The following is a 17,367-nucleotide window of genomic DNA, read 5'->3' on the forward strand; positions in this document are numbered from 1 at the left end:
ACAGATGTAAACGCATTCCCACTGTATTTTTATTGTTGAACACGTAAATTGTTCTCATTAAACACTTTAAATTTGTCACTGAGAAGATTTCTACCACGCACCACATGTCTGATACATACAAAGAGCTTACAAACATATGAGTATCACAGATTCTATGATGTATCGTAACATGGTGTCCTATGTTTGGAAAGGATCATATATTGATTTACGCAACTGTAATGCCTTTTGCACTAGTACAGAGACATTGGATTTTTTGAGTTGATATTCTTAAATTAATTATAAAGTTTTTTTATATAGAACTGTATAGGTAAAATAGTATATTATTTAATTACATTTAGCATCATGAGAATTATAGTAACATATAAATTTGCTACTTGAGCTGCAGATAGGTGTACTAATATTATTTGCTTTTAAGGCTGGAAAGTAATTTTGGGAAATTTCTCAGAAAAGGGGTGTTAGCTAACTCTGTTTGTTCGTTAAGGTTATAGTCTGGGGTGCTGTTTTTGTGTGTGTGTATTTCTAATTCATCTAATATATTCATAGTGGCTTCTTTTTCAACTAGATGCAAAATTTTTAAGTTGTCGTCAATGTTTCCCACTGAATGCTTTTCTTCAGCAATATGGGCTGCACATTCTGATTTGTTCAAGTTACCAAGTCTTAAAGCATCAATATGTTCTTTGTATCTAATTTCACAACTTCTGCCTGTCTGTCCGATGTAGAATTTTGGGCATGTATCACATTTGAGTTTGTATATTTATGATTTACGGTAGGGACTCTTGGAGGTATTTACGTTATGGATTACTTTTTGCTGTAATTTATTGTTTGTGGAAAAGCTGATTGTTATATTTTTCTTCTTTTTAAATAAGTTTGCTATTTGGTATGAAAGTGGGCCTATATATGTGAGAGTAGCGTATTTAGGTTTGGGTTCAGTGGCACACTGATTTGGCTTGAAGTGACTGCTGTGAAGTGGATCTGTGGTTTTTGTCTGCATTTTGTTGTGGAGTTTTTCTATTATTGTGGGTCATATCCATTATTATGAGCAACTGTTTAAATTATATTGATTTCATTTTGCTGGTCTGTGTCACTCATGATGATACAATCTTGCCCTTTTGATGGTACAGGCAATAAAATAGATACATTAGCAGCAGAACTAAGAAAATGCAGAAAAATATTAAATTCTCAGTTGAACATGAAACTAATAAAAACATTAACTTTCTTAACCGGAACATTTGCAATAGTAACAATAAACATCAAAAAATTTTGCATCTAGTTGAAAAAGGAGCCACTATGAGTATATTAGAAGAATTAGAAATACACACACACAAAAACAGCACCCCAGACTATATCCTTAACGAACAAACAGAGTTAGCTAACACCCCTTTTCTGAAAAATTTCCAAAAATTACTTTCCAGCCTCAAAAGCAAATAGTATTAGTACAATTATCTGCAGATCAAGTAGCAAATTTATATGTTACTATAATTCTCATGATGCTAAATGTAATTAAATATTATACTATTTTACCTATACAGTTCTATATAAAAAAAACTTTATAATTAATGTAAAAACATCAACTCAAAAATTCAATGTCTCTGTACTAGTGTAAAAGGCATTACAGTTGCGTAAATGAATATATGATCCTTTCCAAACATAGGATAGTCGTATTTTTTTAAGCTCTTTGTATGTATCAGACATGTGGTGCGTAGTAGAAATCTTCTCAGTGACAAATCTAAAGTGTTTAGTGAGAACAATTTACGTGTGCAACAATAAGAATGCAGGGGGAATGCATTTACATTTGTTGGACGAATGTTATGGAAACAAACACTCCAAACCGACGTTTCACGTAAGTCACACGCAGCGAAAAAAAAATGGTTCAAATGGCTCTGAGCACTATGGGACGTAACAGCTGTGGTCATCAGTCCCCTAGAACTTAGAATTACTTAAACCTAACTAACCTAAGGACATCACACACATCCATGCCTGAGGCAGGATTCGAACCTGCGACCGTAGCAGTCGCGCGGTTCCGGACTGCGCGCCTAGAACCGCGAGACACGCAACGAAAATCTTTAACGCAACTATCTGCGTGCGACGTGTTTATAATTATGTATTACTTATATTCTAGGAAAATTAATGTGTAAAAAACACACAACATGTCATAAAGAAAGCGTGTAAACCGTCTGAGGATGAATCACAACGATTCGAAACCGGTAACGGTGCCCTTTGAATAAAGAAGCTGAAAGTAAATTTGTGGCTGGTTACTGTCCTAACACCATCAAAATATGTTTAATGGTTTTAGAAAAATATTTCCTTCTATTTTCTAAAATTAACATGGAGGAGATGTATCGTTCCGGCTACCCTTAATTTAATAAAAATGTGCGACTGATATGTAGCAATAAGCGGGAATTATCTTAAATATCAATACAGGAGCTGAATCTCCCAAGAGGAAAAGGTTAGCTACCGAGAAAACGACCTAGTTTATCGGAAAATCGAAGGGGAACCGGAGCTCACCGAGCAGCCAGCTGGAGACCATCCTGGCTGTGTAGAGGGCGACAGTGGCGAGTATGACGGAGGTCCAGACCGCCGCCCAGAGGAGGGGCGAGAAGGGCAACACGGGCACCTGCCAGCCGGGCTGCAGCAGCGGGCGCGGCGCCATGCACGTGAGGCCGGCACGCACGTAGGGCCGCGTGTATTCCACGAAGTGGTACTCGGGGTACCAGTGGTACACCGCCGCGTACCCCGCGTCCGCCTCGTCCATCGCCACGGCGCCCAGCAGGCCGTTCCCGGAGCCGTTCGGCCAGATCGCGCCCCACTTGTCCTCTTCGCAGTCCACCACGCGCCACGTCGCATTCTTCTGCGAGGGAACACAAGAGACGGTTGGAAGCTTATGCAGCTACAGTGATGCACAGTTCCGATATTTACAAAAAAAAAAAAAAAAAAAAAAAGGTTCAAGTGGCTCTGAGCACTATGGGACTCAACATCTGAGGTCATCAGTCCCGTAGAACTTAGAACTACTTAAACCTAACTAACCTAAGGACATCACACACATCTATGCCCGAGGCAGGATTCGAACCTGCGACCCGTAGCGGTCACGCGCTTCCAAACTGCAGCGCCTAGAACCGCAGGGCCACACCGACAGGCTCCGATATTTACAGTTTTCCGGTAACTCAGTACGAATATATAAAGTACCACTGAGTTATCTCTCATTATGAGGATGCCCATTACCAATTAAGACTATAATTATTAACATATTGCATTTCATTCAGAAATTATTACAAAGAAACCCGTTATACACTACAGCTCATTAAGCTTATCAATTACATCCACATCTACATTTATACTCCGCAAGCCACGCAACGGTGCATGGCGAAGGGCACTTCACGTGCCACTGTCATTACCTCCCTTTCCTGTCCCAGTCGCGTATGGTTCGCGGGAAGAAAAACTGTCGGAAAGCCTCCGTGAGCGCTCGAATCTCTCTAATTTTACATTCGTGATCTCCTCGGGAGGTATAACTAGGGGGAAGCAATTTATTCGATACCTCACCCAGAAACGCACCCTCACGACACCTGGCGAGCAAGCTACACCGCGATGCTGAGCGCCTCTCTTGCAGAGTCTGCCACTTGAGTTTGCTAAACATCTCCGTAACGCTATCACGCTTACCAAATAACCCTGTGACGAAACGCGCCGCTCTTCTTTGGATCTTCTCTATCTCCTCCGTCAACCCGATCTGATAGGGATCCCACACTGATGAGCAACACTCAAGTATAAGTCGAACGAGCGTTTGGTAAGCCACCTCCCTTGTTGGTGGACTACATTTTCTAAGGACTCTCCCAATGAATCTCAACCTAGCACCCGCCTTACTAACAATTAATTTTATATGATCATTCCAATTCAAATCGTTCCGTACACATACTGCCAGATATTTTACAGAAGTAACAGCCACCAGTGTTTGTTCCGCTACTCTATAATCATACAATAAAGGATCCTTCTTTCTGTGTATTCGCAATACATTACATTTGTCTATGTTAATGGTCAGTTGCCACTCCCTGCCCCAAGTGCCTATTCGGTGCGGATCTTCCTGCATTTCGCTGCAATTTTCTAATGCTGCAACTTCTCTGTATACTACAGTATCATCAGCGAAAAGCTGTATGGAACTTCCGACTTTACCTACTACGTCATTTATATATATTGTGAAAAGCAATGGTCCCATAATACTGCCCTGTGGCACGCCAGAGGTTACTTTAACGTCTGTAGACGCCTCTCCATTGAGAACAATATGCTGCGTTCTGTTTGCTAAAAACTCTTCAATCCAGCCACACAGCTGGTCTGATATTCCGTAGGCTCTTACTTTGTTTATCAGGCGACAGTGCGGAACTGTATTGAACACCTTCCGGAAGTCAATGAAAATGGCATCTACCTGGGAGCCTGTATCTAATTTTTTCTAGGTCTCATGAACAAATAAAGCGAGTTGTGTCTCATATGATCGCTATTTCCGCAATCCATCTTGATTCCTACAAATTATACGTGAGCAAAAATCATGTTCTAAAATTCTACAAGAGATCGATGTCAGAGATATAGGCCTATAGTTTGCGCATCTGCTCAACGAACCTTCCTAAAAACTGGAACTACCTGTGCTCTTTTCCTATCATTTTGAACCTTCCTCTAGACACTTGCGGTACACGGCTGTTAGAAGGGGGGCAAGTTCTTTCGTGTACTCTGTGCAGAAGCTGTGGTTAGCCAGCTTTCGCTTCCACAGGATAACATAGGAATTATCATCATTCTATATAATTTCATGATGGTCTCTTTTTGTTCTTTGTGGCCCAATGTTCAGCTAATGGTTTATTACATATTACACACATCATCTGAAAGATTCTTTTATCCAAGTGGAACGATTCAGTTTACAGGTAGAAGTGAAGTGATCGTATGTCATTGTTGACCGAGATGTTCTAGTCGGGTTCGGCCGCCAAGTGCAAGTCTTATTTCATTCGGTGCCTCATCTGGCGACTTGCGGCCGGTGATGAGGATGAAATGATGATGAGGACAACACCACGCCCAGACCCCGAGCGGAGAAAATCTCCAACCCGGCCGGGAGTCGAACCCGCGCACATTGCATGGGAGGCAAGCACGTTACCACCCAGCTAAGCAGGCGGACAATTTACAGGTTATGTAAACATGACTCGGGTTAATATCACTTAATGTTGTTTGGGAATCTAATTAAAATAAACGAAAAATACATTCGCTTGAGATATGACAAAGGATCTGAGCAATAAATAAGGTTGGATTTCAGACTTATTTTTTATTCTTAACACCTTTTATTCGCAGATATGAATAAGTGTGTTTATACATGTAAGTGAATAACGTTTCCAATAACATTTGTCATTCACAGATAACGAATAGTAATTTATGATAATATTCTTATTGGGTGTGCTGCCGGATCATAACGTCTGCTTGGGACAATATTTCAGCGCCCGAGATCGTGTACCAGCACTCTCACCTGAAGATGGCAGCCAGGTGGACCGCTGAAATATTGTGTCAAGAGGACGTTATGATCCGGCTGCTCACCCGAGGAAAATATTATCAATTATTACGCCGGGAAAGCCTTCGTAATTACAATAGTAATTTATGTCTGTTTTCCTTATTTGTCATTCGTACAAATTTCGCCTACGTTTGGTGCCAGACAAAACTCGCATCTGCGCACTGTGGATTATCAACTTAAGTGCAAGTGATGGTGATGATGGTTGGTTCCTGGGGCTCTCAGCTTCCCCGTCATCACCTCCCGTGCAAAGTTACAATTTTTACACAGCTCAATTTTTTTTACTAAGTCCAGTCTAGCAACTGTCACGGATGATGATGACATAACAAAAACCCAGTACCCTGGCAGAGAAACTCTCCTACCCGACCGGGAATCGAAACCGGGACCCTGTGATCCAGAGGCAGCAACGCTAGCCATTAGACAATTTTTTTAAACATTTGCTACAATTTGTAATGAGAATGGAATGAACAAAGTATATATCTTTTTCAGTCTGCCGTTGCGCAATATAAGAAATGAAATGTCTTCTTGAGGGTTTTTTTTTCAAGTAGTAAACAGAAAAATGTATGGTGCAGAAACGACTATCACTTCTTTGTTGAAGGAAAGTTGCTCCGCTGCTCTGTGTGAGAAGGAAGATGTTAAAACAAAAATTGCAAAGAAAAAATGCCCTCTGCATTGGTAAGTGTCTGGATATTATCTTAAAATTGCGACAAGAACTTAAGTCCCAGGAAGAAACTAGGATTCATACATACAGATCACTGACAATCTCTGCTATCCGAAATATTGGATTTGATGTATTTAACCGTTAATTATGATTTTCAGCATATTTCCAAATATCCTCCTGACGTCACAATACTGGCTCACTTTAATGTGCCCAATTTCGATGTAAGAATAATAATCTAGGAAACTAGCATGCCAATTCTGCATAATAAACTACGCTGTGTGGCCCATGACCCACGTTGCAGCTTTGTTTTTTGCTCGTGTATATCTCAGTTCTTGTGGCTGAATGATCTTTAAAAGGTCTACACCACTGGTCGTCGTACGGTCTATCACCGACAATTGTAGACGAAGAGATGTTGCAATTTCTTCTGCATGTCCGCACGTGAGCCTATGAATAAACGTATCGACTCTTCCGCAGGCGACACAGTTTGGCGTTGGATGAAGGCCTATCTTATGTGGCTTTTCATTCGTTGCTACTTTATCGTTGACTGTTAGATACCAGTTGGCTACGACGCATGATGCTAACATGTCGCTGTGCACATTCCGCCATACTGTACTCCAACGTGTATGTCGATGTTTTTCTTCGAGACGTTTTCTGTGGCTTGCTGTCATGAGAAGGTCATAAAGTTTCCTGTTCGCAAGGCTTCCGTTATAGACGATGTTGTGTCGAATGTAGCTCATTTCCATCTAGTGCAGTCGCACATATCTGTAAGAAAGTGGAATTCCTGTGATATTAATGCTATGAGGCTTCCACCGCTGAATGAGGTTTGCGATGGTACTGGCCTCTGGGTACGAAACTCCTTCCTGATGCGATTTAGCAGCAGGGTGACACACTTTTTGTGTACCTTAATGGGGTTAAGGCCACCTTCGGACGAAAGGTAGGGTTAAGGTATCGGATTGAACTTCGAAAATGTGCCCTCTAAAAGAAAAGGCAACATAACGCTTGTTGTATACGCTTGGCTAGATGGTCGGAGATTGGAAGAATTTGCGCCAAATAATTCATCTTGCTTGCACTGGCGATCTCTATGGTCTTACCTTTCTGTAGTATGTTCAAGTCACGGTCGTTGTGAAGTATGAAAGCAGCACGTAATTTATTAAGCTTGTGTGACCAGTTCTTCGTCAGGAATTTGTCTGGATTGGCCTCAAAGGTAACACCGAGAGTTGTGTGATAATCTTTGACCTTGCACCAGATAACATGGGATATGTCTCCGATACCGCCTCCGATGTGCAAAGCTGTGGTTTTAGTTCTATTCAGTATTCAACCTGAAAGAAACGTGAATGTTTGTAAAAAGAGTTTCCGCTGAAAGAAGTTGTTGTGATGATGACACAGTTACGCATATATCGTCAGCATAAGCAATGCATGGGATAATGACAGACTCGACGCTAAGCCCTATCTCGCTATACGCTAAGTTGTTCAGTAGCGGCTCCACTGCAATGGCGTACAAAATCATTGACAGAGGACATCCTTGGCGGATGGATTGCCCAATGGAAACTTCTTTCGTAAAATGGCCGTTAATGAGAATCCGTGAAGAGGCGTTTGCAGTAAGTTTGGGAATTAATTCTATGAGATGAAGTCCAAATCCTAGTTTCTTCATGCTTTTAAAGAAAAAGTCACGACGTACACGGTCATAAGCCTTCTCAAAATCTAGAAAGATCAGAGCACCCTGTCCTTTGGTTTCAGCATATGAACAGATGATGTCCCTCAAATCGCAGGCAGCTGAGATGGCACTTCGGCCTTGCACGGCACTGTACTGGTAACTAAAAAATGGTTCAAATGGCTCTGAGCACTATGGGACTCAACATCTTAGGTCATAAGTCCCATTGAACTTACAACTACTTAAACCTAACTAACCTAAGGACATCATACACACCCATGCCCGAGGCAGGATTCGAACCTGCGACCGTAGCAGTCCCGCGGTTCCGGACTGCAGCGCCAGAACCGCTAGATCACCGCGGCCGGCTACTGGTAACTGCCTAAAACCTTGTACACAACGGTTTGCATCAGTAGCTTAATCTATCTCGTAATGATTTTGAAATCAGCATTCAGGAGTGTGATGGGTCGCATGTTTTCGACCTTCCTGCTGTTACCTTTTTTCGTAAGGGCAAGTTCATACCTTCCGTAAATGCCTTGGGTATGACTTCCAGGTGGCAGATTTCATTCGCTATCTCGAAGAGTGTCGGACCGAGGAGGTTACAGTATCGCTGGTAAAATTCAGCGCTGAGACCGTCGGGACCTGGTGGTTTCCCTTTCTTTGCACTGTGCACCGCTAGTCGGAATTCGTACTCTGTGAAAAAAGATTACAGATTTGCATTGCCCTGTTGTGACAAGCGGCAGCTCAAGGTACTAAGAAAATCGTCGCACGAGTGTTCATCAACGGATTGCTTCTTGTAAAGATGACTATAGTAGTCGTAGACGTGCGAGATGATGTCACGTTGCTTCGTGATGGCATTCTCAGCGTCATCAATGACGGCTTCAGTCAACATGGCTTCACACCGTTTCGTCGTTCTCAGGATGTAATACAGAGAGGCCCGTTCTTCGGCGGCAACGTCCTTGGGGTGGGCTCCCACGATGATGCCTTGCATTCGTTGGCGTTATATCGCCGTGATTTTCGCTTTGCATCACTTGATCTTTACATCGATATTGCAAGAAGGATTGGTAGCTCGACTGTACAGTTATCTCAAACAACGATAATAAAATTCAATAGTCTGTTTGTGCCAAAAGCTTTTTTGTCGGGCGTAGCTCATGAGGGTGAAGCGTAATTTAGGCTTAGCACACTCAATCCACCACTGTAGAACGCTAGCGTAACGACGTCTGTGCCGCTGGAGCTGTTGCCACGTTATGTTCACCTCCTCGTCAAGTTGGGCATCCTGCAGAAGGCTGACATTCAATTTCCAGTGGCCTTTCCCACCGTAAATTTGCTGGCGTTGTAGGTTAAGGTAACACTTTTATGCGCAATGGTCGGAGATGTTGACAGGAGCTATGTCACAGTTCACAGTGTGTCGCTGGAGGGCATCGGACACAAAGATCCTATCCAGCCGACAGGCAGAAGTTTACGAAGGTGTACACTACCCGCTCACCGTGCACTTGCTCCCAAGTATCGTGAAGACGCATGCCATGAACTAAATGTTCAAGTTCGATACATCTGTTCGTGCTAGGAGTTTGGTATCTGTCGTTAAGCACACAAATGAAGTCACCACCAAGGATGAGATGAGCACGATAAGCGCTAAGAGGAATGGGAATCTTGTTTTTATAAAAATGTGAACGACCTCTCTTATGAGTGCTACCTGAGGGGGCATATACGTTAACAATCTGCACACCATTCACTCGAAGAGAAATGCCACGGCCGCTAGGCAGCCGCTGCACGTCCGTAAAGGGTATACCGTCGCGCAGAAGTATGGCAGTGCCTACAGCATCCTGGATATTGATGATATCAATAAGAACGTAACCGGCCGCTTCTAAGACTGTTACTACCTTCTGTAGGAGGGCAGTGTCAACGCTGGTACCATACAAGAAATCAGTTAGCGAACAGAGTTTCACCGCACTTTGAATCCTATTGACGTTAATTGTGGTAGTATTGTAGGTTTGGCTGTCGCATGATGGCTTAGAGGACAATGAGCTCTGAGTGTTGGGATCGTCCTTCTCGACGGCTTTGAACCTAGCTCGTTGGTAACGTCTGGAGTATGAGGCGAAACGTCAAAGCTATAACGGGTCAGGGAGTGGAAAACGTCGCAGCGCGATGGTCACGCGCGAGAGCAGCTACTGCTGCATCTCGTCGTCCTGCTACCACCACGGTTCACTGCTGTCGGGGTGCTGCGCGGTGCGCGCTCAGCCCTGCCCGCCACCGCCGGCTGAGTCTGTCAACGTGGTCGCATCCGCCTGGCCACCACGCGGGGCTGCGACTGACGTCAGCGAGTCGCTGCGGGAGCGCTGCTGCAGCTGCTCGCTGCCCTGCTCGCTCTTCCTCTTAGCCGTTACGGTGCTCTGTTCCCCTCAGCGCTCGGTAGTGCCTTCCGGTGTTTGATTTGTTCACGAATGCGTTCTTGCCTCGCAGTGTTCTCGCAGCGCACTGAGCAAGAAGATTGAGGTTCAGTCTCGCTGCCACTTTCTGACATGTGTACAGGTCTCAAATCATCCGACTTTTCCTCTTTGCTACTACGCCCTTTGCTTCTCCTTCGGCGGCCTTTCTTCGTTTCTGCTGCAGTCTCTCCCGATAGGGGTGGTTAAGGCAAACTGATCTGCACCCGCTCCTGCGTCTTAGTTTCAGAGGTGGCTGGGGCATCGTTGGTATTCAGCGGTAACTGTCCCGACGAGGATGACGGGGCCGAATCGACGTCTGTCCTACCGCGAATGTCTTTGGCACTGCATTCCACCTGAACTGGCATATCTGTCTCGTAAACAAGTTTCGGCTGCCGGGGTTGTGGTACAGCCCCCTCGACTACCTCACTCAATAATGGAACAAGCCTATCACTATCGTCTGCAGGACGTTCCCGTGGAAGCTGAAATGGACGTTGACGTGTGCAGTTCATCCGCAGGTGTTCTGTTGAATGGCAGATCGAACAGGTAGGGGGTTTTCCATTGTAAGTTACCTGTGCGCGACAGCCGCCAATGACAACATACGAAGGTATATGCTTCTTTAAGTCTACACGTACACTTCGCACGCCGCTGTTAACTTGGTAGCGATATGCACTCGACCATTTTTCATTGGTAACTGACAAAACAGCGCCGTACTGTGACAGAGAACGTGCAATCAGATCATCAGGGCACTCAAGCGGCACATTAAATACCCTGACGGTTCTCACTCCATATCCTGAAGGCACAATTTGGACATTACTAATGCTGCCATCATTATGACGAAATGGTCTCACACCAACATGCTCCTCAACGAATATCTCATAAGTGTCACTCGAAATAAATTTGACAAATAACGAGTACTGCACAAAGTCCAACTGGAACCTGTCGACTATATCTTCAGGCAATTTCAAATCCTCAAAAATCCACTCGTGAATTTCAAACGCCGTAGGTCGCAATGCAGCGCGATCGAAAACACACTGAACGCTGTTCGCTCTGTTAATTGCCGACATCGTACTTACAACAGTTATTCAGAAACAAACGTTAACAGCGCTCGCACACGCTGCTTAGCTCACCATCTCAGCACTGCTCGCGACGTAAACACTGGCCCGCGCTACCGCCCGTCACCGCGCTATGCGCACTGGCCGAGTGCCTGAACACGATTTGAACCATGAGCTGGCCGGCCTGAGTGGCCGAGCGGTTCTGGGCACTACAGTCTGGAACCGCGCGACCGCTACGGTCGTAGGTTCGAATCCTGCCTCGGGCATGGATGTGTGTGATGTCCTTAGGTTAGTTAGGTTTAAGTAGTTCAGTTATAGGGGACTGATGCCTCAGAAGTTAAGTCCCATAGTGCTCAGAGCCATTTGAACTATGAGCTGCGGACATGTGCAAGTGAGTGCCAGCGAGTTAAATCCGTGTGGCAATGGACTGTCCCTTAAGTGACTGTGCCAGCCACGTGGTCCAGTGTACATCTGCTCACGCGGCAGTCATTTATATCGGTAATCTTCGGCAACTTCCACCAAACGTTCGCATAGTCTAGGCGCGTGCGGGTCACGCGGATAGGCCATGTCGTTGCAGGGTTCTAACAAGGCAAACTCCCCATCGCAGCCCTTCTCATACTTAATGGTAAAATGGCCCAGTGGATAGCCCATCGAAAACTGAACGCAGATCAAACTCGAAAACAGGAAGAATGGGCACTGAACTGTGAAGAAAGAATAAAAATAAAAACAGTGAATGGTGCAAGCTTAAGATGTGCAACATCAAGCAAATTGAAAGAACCACGGTGGCGTGGTTGTTTGGTCACGGTGTTGGACTGCAAAACGGGAGATACGTGTTCAAATCTGCCTCGTGTCCCTTTTTTTCTCCCAGAATTATGAGGATTGTGTCTGGTCATCGACGTATCTGTTTTCCTTGTGAAGTCTTTGCAGCTGTCATACTATACACATAGAAAATGAGTCATGTGGTAAGAATATATTACAGTCGCAAGTAAATGTGATGAATAGTGAGGGTAGCTGTGATGCCTCATAGACCTCTCAGTGAAGTGAAAACAACAATTAAACGGGTCTAAACTATATTAGAACAAAGGAATGCGTGAGTCAAAACTTCCAAAACGGAATGCAAGAGCCATATATAACATGTGGTACATGTGCAGTACAAATAGGAGGTACATACGTCCGGAGATCCCTTCCTTGCACCTAGCTGTTGCAAACGGTCGTTACACAACGAGACAGACTCAGATTTGAATACAGCTAACAAACACGTCAGTGTCCGGACGGACAGTTCACAATTGTGTGAAAAAAAAATGAAGCACGAGGCAAATTTGAACACGGATCTCCCCGTTTTGCAATCCAGCATGGAGACCACAGAATCACAACGCCATGGCTATTCTAGTTCCCTCAATGTTGCACATCTTGAGCTTGGACGTTGACTCTATTTTTCTTCTTTTCTTTTCGTAGTTCAGTATACCTTCTTCCCGTTTTTATTCTTGATCTGTATCCAGTTTTTACGGCCTATCCACTGGATCATCTTACCACTAAATCTGACAGGGTTCAATGGGGACTTCCCTCGTAAGCACGAGCCCTGGTCGTGTGACTACGGACTCCGGTCGGGTAGACCGTTCGCCGGGTGCAAATTTTTCGATTCGACGCCACTTCGACGACTTGCGCGTCGATGGGAATGAAATGATGATGATTAGGACAACGCAACAACCAGTCCCTGAGCGGAGAAAATCTCCGACCCAGGCGGGATTCGAACCCGGAACGTTAGGCTTGACATTCTGTCGCGCTGACCACTCAGCTACCGGGGACGGACACGAGTCCTGGTGCTGCAATACGGCGCTGGGCAGAGCAGAAGGTCCGATCTCACAGTGAACTGCGTGTGGTGTTTGTGACGCTGTGCTTCTTCTTGTTTATCGGATCATTTTTGTAAGAATACTGACAATAATTAATAAATCTCATCGTCGTGACATTGATGCAAAGCAGAATATTGAAATTTCCATAAATACTTAAGAATGTACTTAGAGACGTGCCTGATGACTCGAATGGCTTAACAGGATTCAAGTAGTGTTACTTAACGTAACTTGTTAGAGGCTTGGCTGGCTCTGAGCACTATGTGACTCAACTTCTGAGGACGACGCCTAGAACTTAGAACTACTTAAACCTAACTAACCTAAGGACATCATACACATCCATGCCCGAGGCAGGATTCGAACCTGCGACCGTAGCGGTCTCTCGGTTCCAGACTGCAGCGCCTAGAACCGCACGGCCACTCCGGCCGGTACTTGTTAGAGAAAAAGAGGCCGAATGTCTAGGTGTGTATTTATCTGTAGTGCATTACCATACAGCATGTTTGGCTGGGAATCGCAATCCTCCCAAGAACCGTACTTGATATCATACAATCTAGTATTATAGGGACGGCTTCGGAAGAGAGGTTGCGGCGTTGTATTTGTTATGCATTATCTTTGGTTAGAAGTCGGTAGTGTTTATGGAATTTTGCTATGGATAAATAGGTAAAATAATGTGGTGGGAATACTCACATGTCTAAAAGGTGCCTCGAATGATGTAATTTGTTACAGACACAACCTTAATCTCCCCTATGCCGTCCCGCTCTGACACACACACACACACACACACACACACACACACACACACACACACACACACCTGCGGTGGAAAGTGTCCTATAATGTCGCACTCATATTGTGTTAACTCACTTGTAAAGTTTTTACGGCCTATACCGCTTTGAATTGCCGTTACTGTTCACGACAGGTCGACCGCCATACGGAAAACACATAAATTTTTCCAACAACCTGCCCATAATAATGTCGCGTTATTACATGCAGGGAAATATAACTTCACATTTTCAACTATCTGCCCATGCCACTGGGTGCTGACGTGGAAGTAAACTGCAGGCATTGCAACTCGTTACAAATTTGGCTACACTGTCTGTGCTCCATGCTGTAACGTAGCGCTGCTGTTATTGGAAGCAACGTTGTTGAAATATACATTTATAGGCACAATAAAAATCAAAGACAAAAGTTATAAAACATTTTAATAGCAGTAATATCACTAACGTATTTGGCAGATACTCACTGGCTGCCTTCTGCTGCCACTTGAAATGACTTTTTTGCAATATTGTGAATGTAAGTGGCTACTACTGTTACTGCTGATGGTTCTGGTGGACTACTGGCACTGGTGCTGCTCAGGCAGTAAAATAGTATAAAATGAACAGGTAATTTGCAAGTACTCTCCTTTGCAGGCAACCTGCTTTCTCCAGTACCCATCCAAAGAACCAAAATCAGCCATCACCCTTCTCTGTGACAGGGTGTGTGATCATTATGCATACTGTGTGCTTCCTGCCAAGAAATCCTGAATCAAATGGTTCAAATGGCTCTGAGCACTATGGGACTTAACATCTGTGGTCATCAGTCCCCTAGAACTTAGAACTACTTAAACCTAACTAACCGAAGGACATCATACACATCCATGCCCGAGGCAGGATTCGAACCTACGACCGTAGCAGTCGCGCGGATCCGAACTGAGCGCCTAGAACCGCAAGACCACCGCGGCCGGCTCCTGAATCAAGTCACAATTTTTTTGTGATACCTGTTTCAATCGTACTTCGATTACTAAAATTCTGTTAAGGCAAGAAACATTGTACCTACCTCTTTTCCTAGGTGCATGGCTTTAAGGACATCACTGTAACATGCAGTTGTCATAATTAATTTATTGTTAAAGTAAGCAATGGGTGAAAATTTAGCATAATTTCGTGGAGACTGAGTCCAAAATCTCAGATTTGTAATACATTTGTAAAAACTAGGACCATGTTTCATAATGAAGGCAGCGGCAGCTTTTAGTCTCACAAACGGCTCGTTTGCTGGACCATTGTCTACTGAAGCGTTCTTCCTTCTGTTATGGTACACTCTGAAAGGGTGTCACTTTTTGCTCTTAATTATGATAACTTCCGCTGGTGGCAAATTAATAGATAAATTGTTAACTTCCATAGCTAAGTAAGCTTAGTACCACGTCTAGTGTTTAGCAAGTTACCTTTTTGGTGAACTCAATTAGGATGCGAGTTTCGGTGCCATCCGCGGGAAGGGAACCTGTCTTGAGTACGACGTACGGAGGGTAATTGATTGTTGCGAAAACCATCTGGCGGCCCTGCAGGTCTGCAGTCCTGTCGGCGAAGAGGTCCGCCGATGGCGGCTCAAATCCACTTCCGGGCCGCCAGCGCGCCGTCACCACCTCGTCCCGCCACGTCGCTTCTCCTGTGAACTTTAGGGTCACCAGCTCGAAGCTGGAGACCGATGTCGATATGCAATGCTCAAGTATGCCTGCACGATCAGAATTATGTGAGTCAAAAGCCAACCGATAAACATATTTTGTCTCTAAGTTTCTGTCCGGGAGTCTCATGTGGATGGTAGCTCGCTGAACTAAATTGATAGTATTTTTCACTCTAAATATAAATTTCTCGGTGTTTCAGCTGTTAGTAATAGGCAATTTTCTCTGTTACTTCTCTCGCTTTGTTAGTTTATGTATCTTTGATGGTGTAGCAAGCAGTGTTTGGCAATACTGTTAAAACGTACCTAAAATTTGTTTACTTTTCTCTAATTGATTAATAGGTACTCTTAGTATTACTTGAAATGGAAAGATTTTAACCTATTTTGTTTATTTTATCTGCATGTACACTACTGACCATTAAAATTGCTACACCACGAAGATGACGTGCGGCAGACGCCAAATTTAACCGACAGGAAGACGATGCTGTGATATGCAAATGATTAGCTTTTCAGAGCATTCACACAAGGTTGGCACCGGTGGCGACACCTGCAACGTGAAGACATGAGGAACGTTTCCAACCGATTTCTCATACACAAACAGCAGTTGACCGACGTTGCCTGGTGAAACGTGGTCATGATGCCTCGTGTAAGGAGGAGAAATGCGTACCGTCACGTTTCCGACTTCCATAAAGGTCGGATTGTAGCCTATCGCGATTGCGGTTTATCGAATCGCGACATTGCTGCTCGTGTTGGTCGAGATCCAATGACTGTTAGCAGAATATTGAATCGGTGCGTTCAGGAGGGTAATACGGAACGCCATGCTGGATCACAACGGCCTCTTATCACTAGCAGTCGAGATGACAGGCATCTTATCCACATGGCTGTGACGGATCGTGCAGCCACGTCTCGATGCCTGAGTTAACAGATAGGGACGCGTGCAAGAGAACAACCATCTGCACGAACAGTTCGATGACGTTTGCAGCAGCATGGACTATCAGCTCGGAGACCTTGGCTGCGGTTACCCTTGACTCTGCATGACGTATTCAACGACGAACCTAGGTGCACGAATGGCAAAACGTCATTTTTTCGGATGAATCCAGGTTCTGTTTACAGCATCATGATGGTCGCGTTCGTGTTTGGCGACATCGTGGTGAACGCACATTGGAAGCGTGTATTCGTCATCGCCATACTGGCGTATCACCCGGCGTGATGGGTAGGGTGCCATTGGTTACACGTTTCGGTCACCTCTTGTTCGCATTGACGGCACTTTTAACAGTGGACGTTACATTTCAGATGTGTTACGACCCGTGGCTCTACCCTTCATTCGATCCCTGCGAAACCCTACATTTCAGCAGGATAATGCACGACCGAATGTTTTAGTTGCTGTACGGGCCTTTCTGGATACAGAAAATGTTCGACTGCTGCCCTGGCCAGCACATTCTCCAGATCTCTCACCAATTGAAAATGTCCGGTCAATGGTGGCCGAGCAACTGGCTCGTCACAATACGCCAGTCACTACTCTTGATGAACTGTGGTATCGTGTTGAAGCTGCATGGGCAGCTGTACCTGTACACACCATCCAAGCTCTGTTTGACTCAATGCCCAGGCGTATCAAGGCCGTTATTACGGCCAGAGTTGGTTGTTCTGGGTACTGATTTCTTAGGATCTATGCACCCAAATTGCGTGAAAATGTAGTCACATGTCAGTTCTAGTATAATATATTTGTCCAATGAATACCCGTTTATCTTCTGCATTTGTTCTTGGTGAAGCAATTTT

The 17,367-nt window shown here is 44.6% G+C and overlaps 1 protein-coding gene across 1 annotated transcript in view; it reads right to left on the bottom strand.

Moving 5' to 3' along the window:
* The window catches only part of LOC126159785 (glutamate receptor 1-like), a 127,780-nt gene that overhangs the window by 53,156 nt on the left and 57,257 nt on the right, over positions 1 to 17,367 (bottom strand). The window contains exons 3-4 of the mRNA XM_049916575.1: positions 15,359 to 15,608; positions 2,506 to 2,848 (exon numbers count right to left, since the gene is read on the bottom strand). Coding sequence (XP_049772532.1) covers positions 2,506 to 2,848; positions 15,359 to 15,608 — 593 coding nt within the window. The remainder of the gene's footprint in view (positions 1 to 2,505; positions 2,849 to 15,358; positions 15,609 to 17,367) is intronic.

This window comes from Schistocerca cancellata, chromosome 2 (genome assembly GCF_023864275.1).
Source record: "Schistocerca cancellata isolate TAMUIC-IGC-003103 chromosome 2, iqSchCanc2.1, whole genome shotgun sequence".
In the NCBI taxonomy this organism is placed as follows: domain Eukaryota; kingdom Metazoa; phylum Arthropoda; class Insecta; order Orthoptera; family Acrididae; genus Schistocerca; species Schistocerca cancellata.